This window comes from Haliaeetus albicilla, chromosome 26 (genome assembly GCF_947461875.1).
Source record: "Haliaeetus albicilla chromosome 26, bHalAlb1.1, whole genome shotgun sequence".
In the NCBI taxonomy this organism is placed as follows: Eukaryota; Metazoa; Chordata; class Aves; order Accipitriformes; family Accipitridae; genus Haliaeetus; species Haliaeetus albicilla.
The window spans coordinates 23,059,104-23,083,109 of NC_091508.1; the positions used below are offsets into that span (position 1 = coordinate 23,059,104).

The following is a 24,006-nucleotide window of genomic DNA, read 5'->3' on the forward strand; positions in this document are numbered from 1 at the left end:
GGATCCTGTGCAATATTTAATAATTTTGAAATAAATTTTGACAGCTTAGGAGCATTATGAAGAGCCTTTTCATTATGAGATTGTGCATACAGCTCTTAAACTATAAGACTGAGACTTTGCATTCATTATAATTTTGAAAAATAGTAAGACCTTATTTTATTCAACTTGTAGAATGTCAGCTTACCTTTTTGGTGCAGTGATTGCCACAGATTTTTTTGTATCCAGGTTGCCCTATGACAGTAAGTTAAGTTATTTTGAACATCCAGGTTTAGTACTGTTGTAAGCAACCTGGCTATGACAAAGGAATCTGTGGCAGTCTAGTGTAACATGTGACTAGTCAAGTGGAGTGTATCATAAAAGCATGACCTGAGCTTCAGATCTTGTTTTTAACCTGCTGTTCGGTATAAATCAAATCAGTTGTGTATTCATAAAACCCAAAGAATTTGGGACCTGGATTCTGAAGTTGTTTCTTAAACTCATCATAGCAGCTGCTTCTGCCCTTGTGATAGAACTCATTTGAGTTTACATGCACTAGAGGGGTGGAAGTAGGAGAGCTGAGACAATTTCAGTGGGAGAAATCAACTTGAATCTGCTTTTCTGTGAGTTAGACTTGATTCATGGGCAGCTATTGGGAGGTGCTAAAAGAATCGGGTTTTTCAGCCTGTTTGCTCAGGAATGATGCATGTTGTTGAAGAATACTTGCTTCAATGATTTCAGTTTGTGGTCAGCTAAATCAGTGGGGTTAACACGTAGTTTAATCCACAGCCCCTTAATAATGTTTATAGTGGTTTTGGTTAAAATCCTATTTCAATCTATTGAAGATTGACAGGTCTAGTGATCCTAAACCTGGGACACGCTTACTTTGCTAGTTCTGCTCAACTTCTGTATTTGTGCTGGTAGTATAACAGTGATTGGTAAAAACTGCTGCACTGAACTCTGGAGTGCCATTTCCCTTCAAAAGGTATATCGTTGTTGGATCTTGTCACAGCCCAATATAGGGATTTATATACTAAATTATAAATATTATTTCCATTATATTTTCATTATTATTCATTAACTATAGTAAGAAGTTTCTCAGAAAAGAAGTGCATCAAACTACTAAATTGTTCATGGCATATTTTATCTATAGGTGGTACTGTTGCCTAAAGCATAATGAAATATATTAGGGACTTATCTGGTGAAATGGATACTGAAAATACACAAGACAGTTCTCACTTAGGAGGATGGTTAGTGATATAAATGTAATGGCTTTTTAATCTTATATAGTGTAATTGCTTTTTTTTTTCTTACTAAACTGTTAGTAGCAATTATTATTTAAATCTGGGCTTTTGAATACTTTCAGATTTTTCATGTTGTACTAAATAGCCACCAAGATGTAATGTTGAATTATTTCAAAAGGACTTTGGAAATGAAAAGAGCTTTTTCATATAAAGCATTGTGACTATTTAGACAACTGTCCAGTCTCATACGTGCATTTGTGCATGGATTGTGTATATTGTGAAAGGGCTCGGATTGTCATACAAAAGATTGCTGTTTTCTGAAGGAAGTGGTGTTCACATGGATCATTTCTGCCTTTACTATAGGAGACGTGCAGAAATCATAAGTGAGGGGATGAGAAATGGGGTTTGAGAGGTGATAGGTGACTGGACAGGGGCACTCAGGAAAGTGAAGATACAATGTAGCATTGGAATGTAACTAAACTTTTGGGATGGGATGCTGTCAGGAATAAAATGGTTTTACACCAGTGTTGCTCAGTGCTTCTGAGGTTTGCATTAACTTTTCTCTAGGTTAGCAAGTATCCACGTGGCACTCAGTAGTTGCTTCTTTGAAAGACTTAAAGAACTTCTCTAGAAATCCTTCCAGACTGGCTTGCTCTGTCACTGCAATGACAAAACAGTTGTAAATTGCTCAGACTCAGAAGGATTTTGAAAATTTACTTCTTTTTTTCTGTTTTTAATATTAAAATGATGATACTAAACAACAGATACTTAGTGAGGGGAAAAAAGGTATGTAAATATCTAGATATGGAGAACAAGCAATGCATGGGTTTAGATACCTTGATGCTAATTGCCTTTTTCTCTTTATTTGCATTACCACAAAAAGATGGGACTTTTTTCCACCCCTTTATCAGTCTCTGGGCTGAAGCTGGATGTGATGTAGATGGTGATAAAAGTTTCACATCAGTGGCTGAATGCAAGCACGGGGACACAAGTATAACCACGTTATTGTTTCATCCTGTTTTCATAATACAGTCCCATTTTCCTCTTCCAGTACGTTAACTCTGCTGTGCTAACATTTTATCGTTTGTACTCTACGCCCACAGCATCTGAATATGACTTTGTTTGTGGTTCATCAAGGAAAGAAACATTCTAATGGTGAACAGCTGGAGGAATAGTTTTGGAATGAAGAAAGAGGAAAATGAGTGCAATGATGAAAAACAATTCAGAATTGAATATGGAGCTCTATATGGTCTATTGTAAATGTGTCCTTAGGTTCAATTGCCAATGAAGTGGAATAAGTATATTGTTGATCTTGCTGTAGGTAGGAAGCAGGATTCTTTCACTATTCTTCATTCCCTTATCTTGGTCAATGACAGCTAACCATTGTGATGTTTGATACCAAATTCTGGAAGGCATGTCCTCTGAGCAGGGCTGAGGACTTTGGGTTTGTCTAGTTTGGAGGAAAGGAGACTGAGGGGTGACCTCATTGCTCTTCCCAGCTTTCTGAGGAGAGGATGTGGAGAGGGAGATGCTGAGCTCTTTTCCCAGGGATCCAGGGACAGGACATGTGGGAATGGCTCAACGTTGAGTCAGGGGAGGTTCAGGCTAGATACTAGGAAACATTTCTTTACTGAGAGGGTGGTCAAACACTGGAACAGCCTTCCTAGAGAAGTGGTTGATGCCCCATGCCTGTCAGTGTTTAAGAGGCGTTTGGACAATGCTCTTAATACCATGCTTTAACTTCTGGGCATCCCTGAAGTGGCCAGGCAGTTGGGCTAGATGATCATTGTAGGTCCCTTCCAACTGGAACTATTCTATTCTAAATTTATTTTTTTAAAAAAAGGAAACCCAACTGGTAACTTTCCTTGGTTCCAGCCAAGTTTATTAGTGGTCTGACAGGGCTCTAGTGATCTTTAAATGTCTTCACTGAACCAGTTGTGCAGCTAATTTAAGCTTAAGAAAGATCAGATATTTTTTGGTAGAGTACCGAAGTATGTTTTCTTAAAAGGATGCTGCAGCTGTCAGTTCATAACTCAGTGATACTAGGAAAACTGTAATGAATTAACAAAAGTAGCAATAAATGGGGTTGGAAATCAGCTAAGACAGTTAACTTTTGGAGCCCAGAATGGCCATACCACGTCTGATCAAAAGCCTGTCTAGCTCAGTATTTTTTCCTCCAACAAGAAAATCAGTAAGAACAATAGTCATCAGTAGTTGCTTACATGGTTATTCTCATATTTGGTGAGAGCAGTGTGAACAGTTAGTAACTTCCCCAGATTGCTCTGCTAGCATTCAGAAATTAGGGCACAGGGACTTCCTTGGCCAGGGGTGGTATCTGTGCTTAAGAGTCTTTTAGTGAGTTTCTTGTGAGTTGGATAACTAGTAATGAGAATGAATTTATGGTCTTTGTAACTGGATTACATGCATATTACTAATAGCAATGTAAAATTTGCATTTCTGCTTTCAGAGAATGTTCCTTCTGTGCCATAGATGAGAAAACTTGACAAATGCTGGTAAAATAATGGCTGTAGGAATTACTTTTGTGCTCAGTTTTGATGGTGGTGTTTTGGTTTTTGTTTTTTTCCAGTTTAGTTGTTCTTGAACTGTCTTCACTTTTGCTTCAGAGAGAACTACATACCTAAATGGGTTTGTTAAGTTGGCAAAGAAGAACAGACAACCTCTGGTGGTATGTATGTTTGCATCCTGATTTATCCACTTTGCTTCTGGCAATCTATGAATGAGATCTACTGCAATGTACCCGTGAACCTTCCGTATGAACAGATAAAGTGTTTTCTTTGTTTTGTTTTTTTTTAGCACTGTTTGTGTAATGCATCATTTTAATGATTAACCTGTGCAAGTTGAAAGAATTTTTGAGAATCAAAAGCTATGAAAAAGAATTATATGTCATTTTAGTGACTTTTTACCTTTTATTGCCAACACGTTGGACCTTTGATAATTTTCAGAATTTCAAAAAATTATTTTTAATCTTGTTGGAGTGAAATATTGCACATATGGGGGAGTAGCTTTTATATTAATTATTTTTTATATCTTTCTGTATGTAGTCTGACAGCCTGTTGTTACAGTAGGCTTAGTAGTGCCTCCAGTGTTACTTAATTTGCAGAGTAATAACTTCTGTGATAGCAGGTGTGGAAATACTTCAAATCACCAGGTGATTTCAGAAGAATAAAAACTCCTCCCTGGATTTGAATTAAAAGGGTAATTGGTCCCTATGACTTTCCTCAGAGCAGCAAAACAAATGGGAGTGTAGAGAAGTATTTTTTCATAGGAGATGTGAATCTTGGAAAAAACCTGTGCACATAGAAAAAAGCAGTGCATTTTTAAAGTTTGTGTTATATTTGAAACATTTTTGGGGAAAGAATCTATTTTGGTCTTTTTTAGAATGGAAGTGTCTAACCCTGCAAGCTTTTTCTATATACTGAATGTTGAAAGGCAAAAGTTTGCTTTCAGATATTAAAACACTTTTGTCTCTTTTTGGTTTAGTGAACGTAGAAACTTGGAGTACAACTGAGCTTGGACAGGGTACAAGATCACATATGGGATTTTTCTTTCCCCTTTCAGAGCATTTTTGAGCCCCCGCACACTGGAAAGCCTAGTCAGAAAGGCGGAGAAGGAGGAGACGAGAATATTTTTGTGGCCTTGATGTAAATGCCACGTTTTAAAGAAATTACATCATGAAAATTGCTTTCCATTTCAGTATCTCTAAGGACTGTTAACAGGAGTACCTCCAGACCTAGAAATACTTTGCAGTCTGTTAGTGCTCAAAATATGAGTTAATTTTATCAGGACAGAAGATAAAGAAAACTGCTTCTCGACTAGTTTAACTGAGGAGATTCTGGCATTTTTTGAAACATGGTTACTGATTTGTTTCATGCATGCCCATGAGATTGTGGGGAGAGTTGTTGTTGTGGTTTGTCATGTAAGGCCTTGAAGGGATGACAGGTGGGGTGAAGACCTCATCTTTCTCAAGGGAGTAAAATTAGAAGTTATTTTTAATCTCAGCTGCTTGCTTTTCCACCATTTTCCTGTTTGTGTGATCAGAGTGTTGTGGCAAAGGGTGAGGATGCAAAGGGAGATGTGGCAGTATCCCTAGCTGCATATTTGAGCAATTGCAGATTTTGCTAAAAGAATATATGTACAGGAGTCTCTGGCAGTAGTTGCCCTGGGGTTCATCTGTGCGTGCTGTGGGGAAATGATGAAACAACAGTGCTGTTTGTTTTCTCAATTTAAAGTGAATCAGAGCTTGAGCTGACTACTTGGTAATTCTGTAAGCAGTTCTTGGTTTTTGTGTGTGCACATGCTTATAGACGTGCAGAGACACACATGAATAGTTCTGCTCTTCGTTTGTATGTGCATGCTGTATCTGAAAAATTACTAGCTGCCTGCTAGCAGCATGCTTGAAGTGTGTGTAAATTTTCTGCAATGTTGCCAGTTCTTCGCACAGTGAAACAGGGCTATGTGGTGTCTCTTTTTTAACCTGTCACTAGCAGCCGATTTAGGTTTAATAGTTAGAAATAGTCAGGTAGTTTAGTTTTTACCCCATGGGCCTAATACTGGTTATTTAATTTGGGAGGAAGAGTTGTTCTTTCTTTTGATGAGACAGGTGTTTGGATTCAGCAGTCTCTTCTGTACAGTCCTGCGGGTCTGGACTGTGTTACCTTTTTTTATGCCCATCTTAACAAGCTTTCACGTAAAGTTCCATTAGGATTCTCAGGTGTGAATCTTGCAAAGCATCGCTTAGCTGACAAAGTGAGAGGCAGATCCTGTACTAAGACCTTTTATGTAAAGAATGTTAGCAATGGATCATGTCGAACACTGTAACTTCAGTAAGGCTTGTAAACATCCATGGCTGTCTCCTTGTTCACTTAACGAGCCATTTCATTGTAGTTGTAAGAGTCTGTTAATGTATTCCTGTAAGATTTTTACGATGCAAGGGTAGTCTTAGATTTGAGATTATGTGGACTCTGATTCATGATTCAATAAACATAAACTTTAAATATATCATTATGATGTATTAGGTGATAAAATTCTCAGTCATTAAGATAAGAGCATAACGTGTCATGTTGAAGGTTTAACTGAAGGACTTTGGCAGGTACTGTGTCATTGTGCTAATTGTCATTGGACCATTAATGAAAGGGGAGCTTTAACCTGTTAAGCTAGTAGTTAGTGTGGATGCCCAAAATGTGCCAAATACAGTATCTATGTGAAGCCTGGTTTTGCTGTGTTTGAGAGCAGAATTTGAATTTTGGTTCTGGCTTTTACTTCATTTCAGATAAATACAGAGAATGCTTGTCTCCAAACAATATCTTCTAAAGGAACAGTGAAATCTCTTGTATTGTTGAGGTTTTTAAACTTTATTTATTTGCATGAATAAATTTGCTTTGCAGGAATTCTGTTTTCATCATGTTGTCTCACCATTGCTGGCTGAGCTGAAACTTCCTGCGTCTTGGGGGGAGCATGTATAAAAGGAATGACCTCATGGCCAATGTGATGGTCACCTCCGCCACTCCAGAGGTACAGTTCCTTGTTTTTTGTTAGCTCCTGTATCAAAATGGACATTTTGACTTATTTCAACTTTCACAGAAGCCTTTTCCACTACTAGTTGTGTCAGTCCTTTTTCTTATGAATGGTGTAGTATTTGACAACAGAGTACTTTTAGAACACTCCATGGCTCTTGGTGTCCACAGCCAATTTTTTTGTTGTTGTTGATGATGATTACTCATTTAGACTAGTTTTAAATATTATTTTTGACCTGTTACTCTATAACTTATGGCAGCCATTTATCATCAATGAGTTAAGAGCAATGTAATGTACCATCTAAATGGAGGCAGTGAGAAATATTCCAGCTGATTTTTTTGGAATTTACTAGTCTACTAGTAAGAACGTGCTCTGCAAGATTTTGTTCATTTTAACCCTTTGTATCCTTTGGAGACCGGGCAGCTCTGTTGTGCTGTTTCCATAAACTACCTAGTTCCGTGTTGACCTGGTGTGTGCAGTGTGTGCAGCTAACAGCCTTACTTTCATGTACTATTATGATGAGGTATTCTAAATCGGCTACAATAAAGCTTGACCAGTAAAGCATACATTTTAAATGTATGATTGGAGGTACTTTTTGCTTTTTAAAAAGGGTAACACTTTGAAAAATTCTACTTCTTAATCTCTTAAGACAGCTGAAGAGCTGCATGAAGCAAGTTTTTCCATCATAGTGGCGCCTTTTGCACACACAACTTGATCCTATTAAAGATCCTATTAAAGGATCCTATTAAAGATCCTTGTCCTGATTTTCATTAAGCAAATCAGCTGTTTCAGTAGTGAGCTGATCTTTAAAAATCTTATAACAAAATAAAAATACATAATACAGCTGTGCCCTGCAGAAGATCATTTTCTCAAACATAGTATAAATGACCTCAGACTAAAAAAAATAGTTTTTCATTCTCTCAAGATGGGGGACATTTTGAATTGGGTATGTAAACACACAGTTTTGAAATTCCTCTTCAAAAGAATTTATATTAAAAAAAAAAAGACTTTCTGACACTGTTTTATCAGAACAGAAATATCTGTCATAGATCAGAGCATAAGAAGTCTCAGCTGTTTGCAACCCAGGGTCTTCCTGAAGGGAAGGTCCTGTTTGCTACCTCTCAATGTATTTGTTTTCTATAAATTTACCTAGTCCCCTCTTTGAATCTGTGTAATCTTTTAGTTTATACAGAATCCCACAACAAGCTGTTTTTCAGCTTAACTATATGCTGTGTGAAGACCTGTATCCTCTTATCCATTTAAAATCCATCTCTAATTTTAACTGATAACCCCTTCTCCTGGTGTTAGATGAAGCAAAGAGAGACCATTCCTGTCTTTCCTTTTGCTTATTTTGTTGGTTATTGTACTTCTTCCCCACAACCCACTACCTCTTTTCTAGGTTGAAGTTTTCTAGCATAGCCAGTCTTTCTTTGTAAAGAAGCCATTCCATACCTGTGACCATCCTTGTTGCCTTGTTCTGAAACTTTTCCATTTCTTTGGTAGCCCTTTTAAGATGGAGACTAATACTGCATATGTATTCCAAGTTTGGGTGCATCATGGATTTATAAAGGAGCATATGCATACTCTGTTATGTATTTTCTCTTTTCCTTTTCCAGACTTACCAAATCTTGTGAAGTCCCTTTTCAGTTTTTCATTGCCAGGTTTTTATTTTACCACATTGAATAAATAAAGCAAAGATCCATAGTCATCAACAAATTGTCACCTCATTGTTCACTCTCTTTTCCAGGTTGTTGAATATATAATAATCATCACTTATCTATGCATAATTCTCTGCTGATTCACATGTTCTCAGTGCTTGTAACAACTGTCTTGTAACTAATTATTTATCGTTGGAAGAATAGTCTCTATGGTAGGGCTGCATAGTTTCCTTACTATCTTTGGAGTGAGGAGCCACGTCAAAAATCTTTTGGAAGTCCAACAAGACTGTATTAGTCGTGTTCCTTTACCCACATGTCTGTAGATACTGAGGCAGTGTTATACTCTTATCTCCTCTTTCTGAATACTAACTTGGCAATTTCTTGATACAGCATACCAATCTGTGTTTCTACTAATTCCCCTTTATTCTCTTCTTGGGTTTGCCCAGTACAAATTGTCAAGCTTCCTAATCAGTAGTTCTCCAGGTATTTTGTAGGGAAAAAAAAATAATCATAATCTAATTTACCTCTTTCTAGTTCTTTGCTACCAAGTCAGTTTTAAGTGACAAATATATGTCACAGTTAGTTAAGATGCCAGAACATCTCGTTTTGACAACAGTGTTCTTCTAGCAAACAAATAACCTCAGTGAGGTAAGGGCTTAAGATTTTACGTGCATATATTTTTATTCAGTATGTAGTTTTAAGATAAGAAGTAGAAAAATAATGCTATTATTATTAAATCATGTTATTCCTGAAGAAAGGAAAATGAGTCACAAGTGCCTGCATCTGAGCCCAAGGACAGAAACTTCAAAAGGAAGGCAAGGCACCAGTTTTTAAGGCAGGACACAGTACTAGTCTAAGGTACCCTGGAACTAACATTGGGTTAAATTTCAGGACGTGTAAGTTGGTTTTTTTTATAACGTTATGGATAGAGCAGCATGATTTGGATCTACCCACTCTTTACCTTGCTTATTTAATTTAAAAATTTCCATTGAATATGAATCTTCAAAATCCCAACACGTTTCCTTTTGTGTGACAGCTCTTTTATCTAGTCTCTGATTTTTAAAATGGCCTTCTAAAGCTGGCATTTTCATAGAGCTAAATTTGTATGTCACTATAGTTTTTGCAGAAGAAAGTTAGTTGGAAACATCTGTGAACCATGCTAAACTAAATTTTATAATTCAGTGTCTGAAGCTTTTTGAAGTTTATACATTTTCTTGTCATTTCTTAGTATTTTTACACATACTTATTTTCTGAATTTGACATGAAATTCTGCAGATAAGCCTGCTATTTTTTCTTTGTAGGGTAGTAGCAGCTCAGATTCTCTGGAAGGGCGAAGTTCAGATTATGCCAATAAAAGCTACGATGCAGTTGTATTTGATGTGTTGAAAGTAACTCCTGAAGAGTTCGCTGTAAGTAGAAATGTTATTTTTGCATTTAAGCTTGTATCACACTCAGGGCTTGCAGGATATTAAAAAATAAATAAAACTTTTTCCTTAAAATAAAAATCTTTTAAATGAACTTCCATTGTTCTTGAAAACAAATTTCTCATTATATAAACTTTAACAAAATAAATATGTTGTGGGATTTAATCATTCAGTACTGACCTGACAGAGCATATTTGTTTTTCTGTGTAAAGCCATTTGAATTTTTTCTAGTGTTTTAGAAGAACCTAGCATAGGTGTAAAGATGTTAGTTATCCACAGTCTGATTCTTTTTTTTTAACTGAAACCACAAATACTCATCTTTTCTGCCGAAACATCAGTTTCTCAGAAAAATCAGTTTCTTAAAAGCAGGAAGGAAGCTTGTAGAGAGGAAACAATTTGCATTCCTTAATAACAAGTTTTCAGTATTAAACTGAAAGCAGAACTGCAGTTTTGGCAAAAGTCCAACACAGTTCTTGTGCTTGCCCCCTTGTTTTTAATTTATATGTTAACTTGCTGGGGAGCAGGAGGAAGTGAGAATGAAAGCTACTGAACCTAGTGCAATGTTTTCATTAATGTTCTGGGCATCAAAATGATGTTTCCCTTGTTTGGCATAAGATCGTATAATACCCTTCACAAAAAAGTGCTGGAGATATGCCTACTTTATTCCTGTAAGTTTGTCACTTTGGAACAAATTCTGATGAGTCTTTTTTAACACTAATACGGCGTACACGGATGAGAGCTGTTGTTGGGTAAAAATATAAAACTATTTGGCTGGCAAATCTGCATCAACTCAGTTAAAAAATGGCCTGATGCTTTTGCATCCAAGTTCGGATGATCCATGGCCAAGGACTACCTTCAGAAATGAACAGAGCTACAATTTAGACAGGCCTGTAAAATTACACAAAAATAGAGATACCTAATTTCATCAGAGGAGACTGAATATTAAGTCCAAAGACAGCCCAGAACATAATGTGTAGTCTACACCAGCAAAAATGAATTTGTGGTGATCTCAGAACTGTATGTATTAAATGATCAAGTCAAGGTAAGATTGCTTGTAACTTAAAACTCATAGGTTTTCTATTATGTTCATAATTCCTACTGCTGTTGGTTTGAGACAGAAGCTTGTTGCTGAGGGTCTTGATTTAATGGTACACTTTAAAAACACACACATACGCTTGCACATGCACCCTTATGTCATTGTAACATATCTTTTAACTCTGAAGGCCAAACTTCTGTAAGTTGCTTTTCTCCCTCCAGTTCCACTTTCTATCCATAGCCATGAATAAAGCAAGGAAATGAAAAACCCACCAACCCCCAAAGAAACCAAAAATTGAAATGTATGTGTGTAGGACTGGCAGTGAGGCTTGAAAAAGATTATATGTAAACCCTAGTGGTAGGGCTGTTTGTCTGGGGTTGGTTTGTTTGTTGATGTTGATTTTAATATGATCACACAAACTTTTAACACCAAGGCTTTCTTAGCCAGAGTAGCTGTTCTCCTTGTGCCACATCAAAACATTTTCATTGGTTTACCCTGATCCTCTCTTTTTATTGACAGCTCAAGTAATGTTTACTGCTTCTGTTCCGTCCAGAGAAGCAGATAATTTCTTTTTTCAGTAAATAATAGCAACCAGTAAATTATACATACCATTTCTTGTTACTCAAGACTGTAGTAGTTTGAGTGTTTCAAATAACTTGAAACAGTTCAGTTGGGGAGAATGAAAAAAACCCCACAGGTGTGGGTTTACTATGTTAGTACAATTTGGTTACTGGACATTAGGGCAGAGATCTGTAGAAGGCGGGATTGCTGTATTGAATATAAATATTTAGAGAAAGAGAATGGAGCTAAGTTAAGGTCACTTCCAAATTTAGTGTGTTGCGTTCCTTTTTAAAATTTAGAAGCAGCAGAGAAGAAATTCCCTGGTGGTAATCACATATATAATGAAAAGACCAGCAGCTTGTCAATACTACTGAATTTCATTTTCAGCTTTTTGGTGATTTTGATTGAACCCATGTCTTGTTGAAATGATTACCAATTCTTGCTGAAAACTTCCTTATTAATGGCTTATAGTCAACTTTTTGTGCCTCTGCTGTCCATCTTATTAGGACACAATCAAGAAGTTGCAAACAAGCATTTGTGACTGCAGTTTTTCTAGAAGCAGAGCAAGATCTTAATGACATCTGAGTTTGTAAATACCCAAAAGTTACTCAGAAGTATAAATGGCAAAATTGAGTGCTGCTAAGAGTGGTCTGCTAGGGCTTCGTGGCAAAATCTTAGCATAATATAAAAGCAAGAGATGGTTAGAGAGTGTAGATTAACCATTTATGGAAGGAAATTTTTTTCATGTCTATCAAATTTTATGGGCCTCGTTAACTTTTCTAGGCTCATGTCTACTAATAGTAGAAACCTTATTAAAACTACATTTAAATAGATAGTTATCATTCTTAATTGGTGGAATCAAATGAGCACTCTGAGAGGGGATTAGCAAGTTTTTGCTGGTTTGGGTTTAGCGTTACAAAATGGCCAGTAGAGAAGCTTTGCTATGGAAAGATCCAAAGAAGTGTCCTTTGACACTTAGCGTTACAAAATGGCCAGTAGAGAAGCTTTGCTATGGAAAGATCCAAAGAAGTGTCCTTTGACACTTTCTTTTACATGTTTACATAACTTCTAAATATATAATGTTATTCGGTCACTGAAGCAATTCAAGTATCTTATCACTCAGGTGCTAAAAATGTTCTGTCAATACTTTTTTTGAAAATGATTGGCTTGGAAACAGCGTTACAATGTCTTATCAGGACATACTCATCAGTGACTGAAAATCTGTGTATGACCCCTTTAAAGCATATTCCAGTCATAACTAATAAATGCCTCATAATGCTTTATTGCCTTTCAACCCAGCGAATGTAAAATGTATGCTGCTTTCTGTGTGAAAGGCAAATAATTCTTCCTGCCCTTCATTGGCATAACAGAAAGACTCTCAAACACAGGTTTTTCCTCTTAGACTGCTGCAAGGACTGAAAACCTTCACTTAGTTACAGCCAGTAAATGTAGGAGAATATAATGACATATTGCCTCTCAGGATGGTGGAGTTTCTGCCTGTGGTGTGTCAGCCTGGACAGGGGAAGCCAAATTCAGGACTGGTCAGTTCTGGTCTATGGAGAAAGTGTGACTGTATGGTTTGTAGTTACTAAAGGGCAGGTGTAAATACACGATTGTTAGCTCTTTGTATTACCTTATTTAAAATTTTATCTTTATTGCAGAGCCAGATTACATTGATGGATATGCCAGTATTTAAAGCTATACAGCCTGAGGTAGGTTTTCTTAAACTGCTTACATCTTTGGGATTAGGTGCCTGAGGAAATATGGCCATTTAAATAATGCTTTTTCGTTCAAAAATGCTCAACTTCTTGCACTGCATTACTATTCTTCTAGGCTTATTCCTTGTTACCACTGTGAATCTGTAACCCACCCTGATTTATTTTCATTTGTCATCTATTACCAAAAGAGATGACTGCATTTCTGGAAGTCTTCCTGTCCTGCTTTATGTTGAGTGTTCAGGATAACAAATGTCAAAATTCTCTACTCTCCCTTCTGCTCCTGTTTTCAGTTCACATCTGATTTCAGTGTTTGACCTATGCCTCTAGTCGTAACCTGTATTTTAGGCTGCATCAGCCACTTGGTAAAATTTTTAATTTGTACTATCATGTTTAAGATTCAATTCTGAGGGAATAAATCAGCCCAGACCCTTCAAAGTTAAGGTACTAGTGTCCTTTAATTTTTTAACCTTTTAAGAAAGACACAGAAAGAAACTTGAGGCCTGTTGAGAAAAAGCAATCAAAGTTAACATAGATATTTGAAAATCAGAAATAAGAACTTCAGAAATGAAGAATGAAGGTAGTTATCAGAATATGTTAAATTTCCATAAAAGTGATGTTATCTCAGTATTTTGATGAAATAAATTTATTTTCTGCAAAAGGTACAAGAATTGCATGTTTCCAGCTTCAAGTTCTTTAATATAAGAACATGTCCTTAGATCCATTATGGTTTATTGTCTTCTTGTGCCTATATGGAATATGATGAATACATAAAGGGCAAAAAAGCCCCTATAATATTAGCAAAACTGAGTTTTTGACAACATCAGAAAGGGCAGTCCAGTTTAGAAGGTTCTTAGTAGAAGCTCAATCCATCTAACTTGGTCACTAACAAAACAACTCGTTGTATATTACAGTGGTTTAGAGAGATTAGCAGCCTTCTATTTTGAGAAAGTATAGGAAGGAAAATAAAAATTCATCTATCTGGTGTCTGGCCTTCCTGTCAGATAAATTAATTTTTTTTTCAAGAACACCAAGACAGTTTTGTAGCCGAAAACACTTTCATGCTTCTGAAAATATGTGTGCTCTCCAGACAGTCAGGGAGTCTCTACTGGGTGGGGGGGGAATGACAAGTGAACAATGCAATAAGAAACCAGCAGTACCCATAGAAAAATCTGTTAACACAAAAATATCAGTATTTACAAACAGATACATAGATACTCTTTCATGAGAAAATTTTGTTAAGAAAAACATCCATTAGAACAAAATGAAGGTTTCACCAAAAGCAGAGGTAGTGTGATACTCTGAGGAGATGAATGAATACAAAATAAAGTACAAAACTATAGATGTTCATATTTAAAGTGAATTTTGCATTTGCTTTAATTGCTATGAAATATCTGTGCCATAGAATTTTATAGCAAAATAAAATGATGATTAGCTGTTCTTCTCTTCCTTTGTCATTGCTTCATTTCGCCTTTCGGAAATGAAATTTCCTAAAGTGCTACTCTGATTGGCAGATAGATGTAACTTAGTGAGAAATGATCAGAAAAAAAACCCTTATGTCATATTTTGAGTTTCTGCTAGAGTACAGGTCTGTGTATAAGTAGCAGGTGCCACAAACTTTCAGTTTTTAATTGTATTTTCTGGCTTTCATCTTACTGGAATTACCAATTTAATTGTTTGCCAAAAATAAACAACTATCCTGAAATTTTGCCAACTGTAGGTTTTAAAGCAAGATCTAGTCTGTGTGTTTGTCATCTACTTGCTTCTTATTAGGTAAGTTATTAGACTAAGAAGGTGTCGTGGTTTAACCCCAGCCAGCAACTAAGCACCACGCAGCTGCTCACTCACTCCCCCCCATCCAGTGGGATGGGGGAGAAAATCAGGAAAAGAAGCAAAACTCCTGGGTTGAGATAAGAACGGTTTAATAGAACAGAAAAGAAGAAACTAATAATGATAATGATAACACTAATAAAATGACAACAGTAGTAATAAAAGGATTGAAATGTACAAATGATGCGCAGGGCAATTGCTCACCACCCGCCGACCGACACCCAGCCAGTCCCCGAGCGGCGAATCCCTGCCCCCCACTCCCCAGTTCCTAAACTAGATGGGACGTCACATGGTATGGAATACACTGTTGGCCAGTTTGGGTCAGGTGCCCTGGCTGGGCATGAGAAGCTGAAAAATCCTTGACTCTAGTCTAAACACTACTGAGCAACAACTGAAAACATTAGTGTTATCAACATTCTTCACATACTGAACTCAAAACCTAGCACTGTACCAGCTACTAGGAAGACAGTTAACTCTATCCCAGCTGAAACCAGGACAGAAGGTTAAAATTTTCTGGTGGGATCAAATATTAATGTGTAGTTGGTAATTGTCTGCATTTCTTTGCAGCCTGGTAGCCTTTTAAGTTAAGTTGGTGTATTTGTTCTTCTGTGTCCGTAAGCTTGGATACTCTTTGATAAACTACCCCTTTGAGGCCTGCAGGGTTTCACATAGATGACTGCTGGCTCTTGCATTGTTCGTGGGCAGATGGTTGTCTGCCATTTTACACCGAAACTCTACCTTGTCAGTCTTCCTTTGGTGTCCCTGTGTTGCATGGAAGAAGGAAAGGCCAATATTCTGGTTGAAACCTGTGTTTCGTCATGTCCTCGTTTTATTACGTCACTGGGCATGATGAAGGCAGAGTTATGGTCCCTACTTTTCCTTTCAAGCTTGCTTGTGCAAGGTGGTCACAACTGCTCTGCAGAATCAGCTTTTGTATGCAGGAAGTGATGGTAAAAATACGCTGGTAGGTGAGTAAGAGTGAATACATCCAGTTTCCTGTGCTAGAAAGGGGGTGTGAAAAAAGCGTGGAGGGGTTGAAATGGTTTGCTAGATGTTGCATAGGTAAGTTCCAGGGCAGAACTGTGCACAGAGAAGGTTTCCTTAGCCAGCGACCATTAGGCTGGTATCTCACTTTAACTTTACTAAGTACTTTACTTTAACTGACTTTAGTGAGTTACCTGTTGAATTTTGTGTTTGCAGGAAGAGCGTTATATTGTTTTCCCTTCAGGTTTTAGTCTTTAACATGAGCTTATGTGTGGATGGAAAGGATTAAGACTTTAGAGTTCTGGCTGCCAAGTCTTATCTCAAACACACAAATATCCTTTAAACCTGGCACTTGCTGAAGCTTTTTTCTGCTTTTTGTTTGAGCTATTACTAAAAAACACATCTGCATGTTACTTTGCAAGAGTTCAGTAAGAGGATGTCTGATTAACAATTCTATGCTCTCCAGCAGAAATAACTATGCTTACATTCTAGGTTTCTATGTAACTTTATTTATTTTCAAAGTCCTGAAAATTGCAGGCTCCACAAATTTCAGGGTTTTCTTGCACGCTTGATTGGAAAATTTCTTGTGACTGTGTGCATTGAGGAAATTGCTTGCATCCTTCCATACAAAACGATGAAGTGTAATTCTAGAACACAGTACATTTTAGCAGTATTAAAAAAAATCAGCAGGGGCATGTTGGATCACTTACTCTTATCAACCTTCCTATTCAGTCCAAATTTTAAACCTAGTCAAATGATTTTACCATGCGTGGGATTTTCCATTGTTGCTCATTAGCCCTCTGGCATCTGCTTAATATCCTTAGGTTACTGACCCCTTCCACTTTTCTGACAAATGTAAATTTTGCTGTCCCTAGTAGAGTGACTGAGATTTTTCCACATAAACATATAATTTCCAGACTCTTAAGACCAGACGTGTGCTGATCATGTAGAGAATCTGTGTCTTGACAGATGTGAATTGGCATTTTTATCTGCAGAAGGCTTAAATGCTGGCAGATTCGGAAACAAAATATGTTTGGAACTGGAAATGCTTTTCCTGGTGCTCACACAGGAACATGCAGACCTCCGCATCTCGAGAGTGTGTTCCGTTTATCAGAATGTACAAAGTGCTTTTCAGAGGCAGAATTCTCATTGGCTGACTCTGCCTTTTCATGCGAAGACATCTAAAGTTAATAGCGTACATTTGGAAAGTTGAACATTTTGATTGAAACAGAAATTTGTGGTTCTAAAAACAGAAGAGTGATTTAGAACTGGTGTTATGGAGAACTCATTTCCAGTATGTATGTATCTACTTGTCAGATCTGAATATAAAGACTGTATAGATATGTGGTAACTTGAATCTGTAGTTACAAAGAGCCAGGCTGTCTAAATATATTTAGAACTGCCTGAAATAACTATTGGAAAATGGACGCTTTCTTTCTGGCTAAATCAAATTTGTAGTTCCAATTTCAAATGTCTTTTGATACATAATTTAACACAGTTTATTTAAGGAGAAAATAATTAATCTGCTTTTTAGCTCTTCTGTTTACTTTCTACTTCCCACAGGAATTTCTACTATTTATTTTGCAGTTTAGGTGAAAGATTATTTTTTGCCATAGAGCACTGGGATTTGATTATGCATTGAAATTGATTGGTTGTGGTTACAGCTATACTACAGCATTTGTGATTTTTCTTCTTATTTTGAACTGGGTTGACTTTGAAGTAGTCGCTGTAATGAAAAAGCATTCAAAAATCTGTTTCACATGCTGTGACTGAACTATGCAGCCTACTGGCAACTTTTTGCTTTATTAGCACCAAAGTACTAATCTATATTCTTAAGGACATGCCACACTTCAGTCAAGTCTGTCTAAACTCTCATGGCTTAAAAAACAGCCAAAAAAATAAATATCAAGGCCCAAAATAAAACAAAAGAATTCTAACCCTGACCATATGTCCACCAGAAGACCTTCAGATTTAAGACTGTTACTGTCCAGCCTTTTTCAAATGATAGATTCTCTCAGTCTGAGTATCATGTATGGAGATTTCAGGTTTTTTGAAATTAGTTTGTAACTACTGTGAACAAAAATATTACAGTTCCAAAATTGTGTTCTTCAAATGCTTTAGATCTCACATTGTAATTAAAAAAAAAATTAGAGATTGAATATGCTAAACTGTAGTGTATTCATGGAAGTTTTACTAACTGTAATAATGAGGATGACATTCAGGAATAATAGCTAGGTTACCACCGCTAGTTGCACAGCTGAATTTTGTCCTCTTTCACTATTTCCAGTATTGCTTACTGATACATTTAGCTTTAGCTTTGGTTTTGAACCAGATAAGATTATGTGCTAGCAAAGTCTTTACTCCTGTGTCTGCTGAGTACTCATTCAAGGCAACGGTGGACTGAAATAATCAATGCAGAATGAAACTTCAGAGATATGAGTTGCAGCTGATTGCTTAGTCTCTCTGTATCTGAGTATTAATAATGATGTCTATTTTTTCTAGTATGAGGAGAATATATACCAATCACATAATTTATGTACATCAGGAAAACACAGAAGTGTTTGGTTAGACTAGTTGTCATTGACTTGGTGCCTTGAATTGGTTTTAGTAGTTATCCGATAGATGCTTCTGTCATGTATCAGTTTTTACACTTTTAAATGTTTTTAAACATTACCAATTTTTTTAAGGCAGTTTTTAAATGTGTTTCCTAGGAACTAGCCAGCTGTGGATGGAATAAGAAAGAAAAACATATCCTTGCTCCAAATATTGTTGCCTTTACTAGGAGGTTTAACCAGGTAAATGATTTGATTACTGTGATGAACAGGTACTGTTTGACAGTTGTCTTTGAGTGTAAAGTGAAATAGAACTACCCCTATGAATTAAAACTCCAGAGTATTTTTCTAAATGAGAATTAAGATTTTAAAATGGCAGTTACTGTTTTCAATTGCTTTGCCCACATTTTCATGTTGTTCCTCTAGACCATTGGTTCCTAATTACTAGTTCCTAATAATTTTTGCTGCTGTGTCATGGTACAACATTAGCAATTCTTTTCCTTCTTTTTCTGTGTTTCACCTGCTCATTCAGTTAGTGTCGCCTCACTTCTCTACCTACTTCTTATATCCAGTGGTAATACTTTTGGGTAATTGCAGCTATACAGGTGAGAATTCATGGGATCAGAACTCTTTCTTTCCTTACCCTGTTTTCTCCTTGGAGCATAATGAACTTTACAAATAACAAAGTCCTTTTTTTGTAAATAAATTCAGTTATATCTGTTTACTTTATAGGTCAGTTTTTGGGTTGTACGAGAAATATTAACAGCACAGACCTTAAAAATAAGGGCAGAAATATTGAGCCATTTTGTGAAAATAGCTAAAGTAAGTGCAAATTTCTTGTACTATCATTCAAAATCTTACTTCCTTTCTGTTTGTTTCTGCACTACTCCTATGAACCATTGTTGGATTAGAGGGTAACGTTCTTTTTTAGCATATCTGCTATGTTGTACCCCATGAATAAGATAAAGGCATGACATCTATTGTTTCTACTTGGTTAAATAAAACTACCCAGTTCAGTGTGACTTGTCTTGTACCTTTACCTAACAAGTTTAAAAGTGGTTTGTCTTGCTGATGGCCAGATACGTGTTGTCAACACTGAACATGATTGTAAACTGTTCTGTTTTTTTGTCTCCCCCCATTCAAACTTACCTCTTATCTCTTGCTTCTAAAACAGCTATTGTAAGACATGTATTCCTACTTGTAACATGTAGGTGCTGAGCACTGCATTTTACAAGTAATTTGTAACTTTAAAAAAAAATATATTTATTTTAAAAAATAATTTTCTGCTTCAAGACCTGTGGTCATTCTGTTTTGTATGACCCTGTGTGACACTAATATTAGTAAGAAGATAGCACTTGGATCGAAGGCCTGAGTGCTAATCTTGTACATATGAAATTGCATGTGCGTGTAGATAATTAGAATAATATTTTCCATGTAATACAAAATAATTTTTTTTGATATTGTGAGTATTTCCAATCAGTTTACTTAGTAGTTTTGTGCTGAGGCAGAAGAGAATGTATCTGAGTAAGTTCCTGGCACAAATGCATAGTCCAAGTACTAGGAGAGTGGTCAACTTGGAGGTGCTAGATTGTTCTTAGAAGTAAGAGGTTTGGTTTAGGTGTCGTGTCCACACACCCCCACCCCCACCCCCCCGGAAGAAGAAAACACTGAGCCCTCTTTCTCTTTTCTTTAATTTTTTTTCCTTTTCCTTCTTTTCCATCAATAACATCCAGATCTTCCTCAAATGCTCCTGAGCAATGAGTAAATTGATCATTCCAGCCTCCTTTTAAGACTTATGAAGAAGCTACATGACACAGTTCCCATTTTTATATCTTTCTGGAACTATGTTGTAGGAAACTTTATAATCTAAGACAGCTTTATTCCAAAGTATTATCTCTTTTGAGATCAATGTGTTTTGAGTAATTGTCAACACAGAGTGAATTTAAAGTATGTTGAAGTGAGGAAAATTTGTCATGTAAAACAGATCACAAAATAAAAAGTTGTATTAATTCTGAAAGGGTCATCAGCATCTTTGGTTGATGTTTTTGGCTTGATTAAATTTTTAATCTCCAAAATTATACTCATTTTCAAGAACAGTGCATCAAATAATTTTTTCATATTTTCTGTTCCTGAAGGAATAGCCTTGGAAAATAACAAATTCAATTTTAAAAAAAATCTTACTCTCACAACAGAAATGTCTATTCTTTTGAGGGGTATATTTGGAAAATTTGCAACTTCTAAAGTGGTCTTAAGAATTTTGCACATTGACAGCATTGGATAACAGTGTTGTCTACAGTCATTGATGAAAACTTTGTATTTTATTAATGAAAAAATTGTATTTCATTAATGCAACTTTGAGATTATTTAATCCTGCTTCCCTTTTTGATGTGGTAAAAGTTGTTATTCCCTTTTTTCAGAAGCTTCTAGAACTGAATAACCTTCATTCTCTTATGTCCGTGGTATCAGCACTGCAAAGTGCGCCTATCTTCAGACTGACCAAAACCTGGGCTGTAAGTTATTCGTTGACGATTGTCTTTTCTGTCTTGTTTGAATTCTGAGCCTTTCTGAACTCTTCTGAATTGTCGAATTGCATACTCTGGAAGATGATTCTTTATATTCTCATTTTTGTGGTACCGTCATACCAAAAGTAGTGATCTGTTACATGTTTTGTGAAAGTAGAGTTTAAATGGCTGCATGTTTTTGAACAATCTTTTTTCCTGTAAGAGTTTCCTGTTTGCATGACTAGGAAATCTAGAAGCCGCAGATTATATGCTCAAGAGGACTTTAGTTGATAAGTAATCTTAGAAGACCCTCATATAGAGTGTGTATCAGTATCCCATTATCCAAATCATTGTGTGTGTGCCATTAATACCTTGCCTAAAAGGAAAGGAAGAAAAAAGACTTGTTACAAATATAGAAGCATTAATTCTGTGATTATTGTACAATGCATTTCAGTTTTCATTTTTCAGAAATTACAAGCATTGATAATTCCATTTTCGGAAATTTGGTCTCTTGAGGGCAGAATTTCTCATTTAAATTTACTGTAAGTTTTGCTGTTTCTATAAAGTGGAATACACAATTACAATATAGTCCAGCTATATGTATGTAATCTGTAAATATACAAAGGATTAGGTAATTGTCATTAATTTAGTATTCCACCCAACGTGGATCACATTAACTTCAGAATTGATAAATAAAGATGGATATACTTTAAATCTTCTACCTAAGTTTATTATGTCTTTAAAATGCCTGTTACTTTTTTATGGTTTGATTGCTCAGAATTAGGCTATAATCTAATAAAAATGTAAGTGCCTGCTGGTTTGAGCAGCTTGATGAAGTTGGAACTTAAATAGGGAAAATGGCTCACATGTGAAACCAAGTGTGTGAATAATTTGACTTAGACACCTAAAGAGGTGTAAGGCTCTTTGTAGGCACAGCAGTTCAAAAATACAATACAGTGCAGAGTCAGGGCCTCAAGGAGTTCTCAGTGCTGTTTAGAAAGAAGACAACAGAATTACTCTGAAATCTTTTCACTCTTGTTCCTTTTATGTTACTTTTTAGTAACAGCTGTTATTGAACTAAGATGTGGTTGCACACTGTTCCAGAATTGCAAAGGGCCTCAGGGCTCCCATTTACAATGCTGTTTTACTGATGACTCCTGTCAAGCCCAGCCTGTTCTGAGCAAGACTGAATGAAGCAGTTAACTCATGCATATCAATTGCAGTAGTTTTTGGGTTTTTTTTCTAAAAATGGGCAGACTCATGGTTCTCTGGAAACACAGCAGCTAGGCTTATGAGCTCTGTAGTACAAGTGTTGGAATTTTACAGAGGAAGAGGTGTATTAAGAAATGTGCTATGGAACAGCTGTCATCAGAAAGTACAACTGCAAGAAGTCACTGTACAGTGCCATAATTCTCCACTCATTCTGACTCAATTGGCTTTTAAAATAGTATTTAGAATATTGCTGATGTTTCTAAAAACGGCTGAAATCGGGAATATGTTTTTATAACTACAGTTGCGCATTTTATGTTTACTTTTCAATCTTCTGTCACTTTAGGATCTTCTGCATTACTAAATATTTTTCTGATCTTCTGCAGTAAGTCCAGTAATAGGAAACAGAGATTTAAGTATCATAGTGATTTACTTTCCTTACACTTTTTTCAAAAACGTTTTGTCATACTTTTAATAAGGCACTGTTGAAATGGCACAATTTGCCTTTATTTGGAGCATTTTCCATTGCTCTTTCTACTTTCAAATTCAAGAGGATTTTTAGCAATTCTGATAAACTATGAGAATGTTGGTGACTGTATAATAGTATATATTTTTCCTCTCAAAATTTAATATTGCTGAGGTTATTCATATATATATATATATATCTCTGACGTAGTGATATGTGGATCCTTGATAAACTATTTAGAGATGATAATCATTTGTTCATAGCTTAAGACTTAGGCTGAATTGGCTCCCCCCCGCCCCCCTTAACAGCATGTTTTCAAACATTGTGCTGGTTTGGGATGATGAATTTAATCTTAACTTGACTATGCTTTCCTTTACTGTGGGCAATTCAACAAATTTTATTTGTTGTTGTCTTTGTTCGGATTCATCTTTTAAAATATTGTTATCTCCTTCATTTTTTTTATGTAGCTTTTGAATCGCAAAGACAAGACCACCTTTGAGAAGTTGGACTATTTACTGTCTAAGGAAGATAATTATAAAAGGACACGGGAGTACATCAGAAGCTTAAAAATGGTTCCTACTATTCCATATTTAGGTGAGTGTGAACAATTATTTATCTGTAGCTCATTTTGACTGACAATTAATGTAGCATGTTGTACACCTGAAGAACACTGTATATAGAAGGTATGGTTCACTTCATATTTAGAAAAATTGGTTCTGGTGGAGGTTGTTAAGCTATACACTGTTTAGGATCTCTGATCTCTGACTTGTAGAAATTTTGTGCATTACTGACATCTGAAACTACAAATATGTCTTTGTTTACTGTCCTTTTGATGTCTTCAGAATTTACAAGAGCACTGGGTTTCAGAAGGGTCTTTGAGTACAACATGATTTAAGACCTTGTACCCATAGCTTTCATTTTTGTTGGACTGTTTTTTCAGATACCTCATAACTTGGTATCTCTAAACTGGAGTTGTTGGTTTGTGTCAGTTTCTTTTAAGTACTTTGGAAAGAGGTACAGACTGAATAGTCAATTCAGTTGATTGGCTTGTCTTTCCAGTATTCCCTTGTATTATTCATGTAGCCATACTATATCATTATTTCCCTAGTGGCTCTTTTAACTCGCAATTCCTTCCCATTACTGAACTGTGCTAGCATTCCTGAGGAACACTGCAAAAACCAGATTCCTCTTAAACAAGGCCATTCAGACACTGTAATGTCTTTCTAGTAATGATTTTTTTAAAAGAAAGAGTTAATCTAAGAAGTATTTAACCATGTCTTCTGTAAGCGATATAATAGAAACAGTAAGATAATTT

The 24,006-nt window shown here is 36.1% G+C and overlaps 1 protein-coding gene across 7 annotated transcripts in view; it reads left to right on the forward strand.

Annotated features, from left to right (window-relative positions):
• RALGPS1 (Ral GEF with PH domain and SH3 binding motif 1) overlaps positions 1-24,006 on the forward strand; it is a 133,597-nt gene that overhangs the window by 15,027 nt on the left and 94,564 nt on the right. For 3 of the 7 annotated variants that reach the window (XM_069771488.1, XM_069771483.1, XM_069771486.1), the window contains exons 3-10: positions 3,808-3,906; positions 6,626-6,752; positions 9,715-9,822; positions 13,096-13,146; positions 18,675-18,758; positions 19,248-19,337; positions 20,933-21,025; positions 23,159-23,285. In XM_069771488.1, the coding sequence (XP_069627589.1) occupies positions 6,696-6,752; positions 9,715-9,822; positions 13,096-13,146; positions 18,675-18,758; positions 19,248-19,337; positions 20,933-21,025; positions 23,159-23,285 (610 nt within the window). In that variant the 5' untranslated portion in view covers positions 3,808-3,906; positions 6,626-6,695. The remainder of the gene's footprint in view (positions 1-3,807; positions 3,907-6,625; positions 6,753-9,714; positions 9,823-13,095; positions 13,147-18,674; positions 18,759-19,247; positions 19,338-20,932; positions 21,026-23,158; positions 23,286-24,006) is intronic. The other 4 variants (XM_069771484.1, XM_069771487.1, XM_069771485.1 and 1 more) reach the window with 4 other exon arrangements.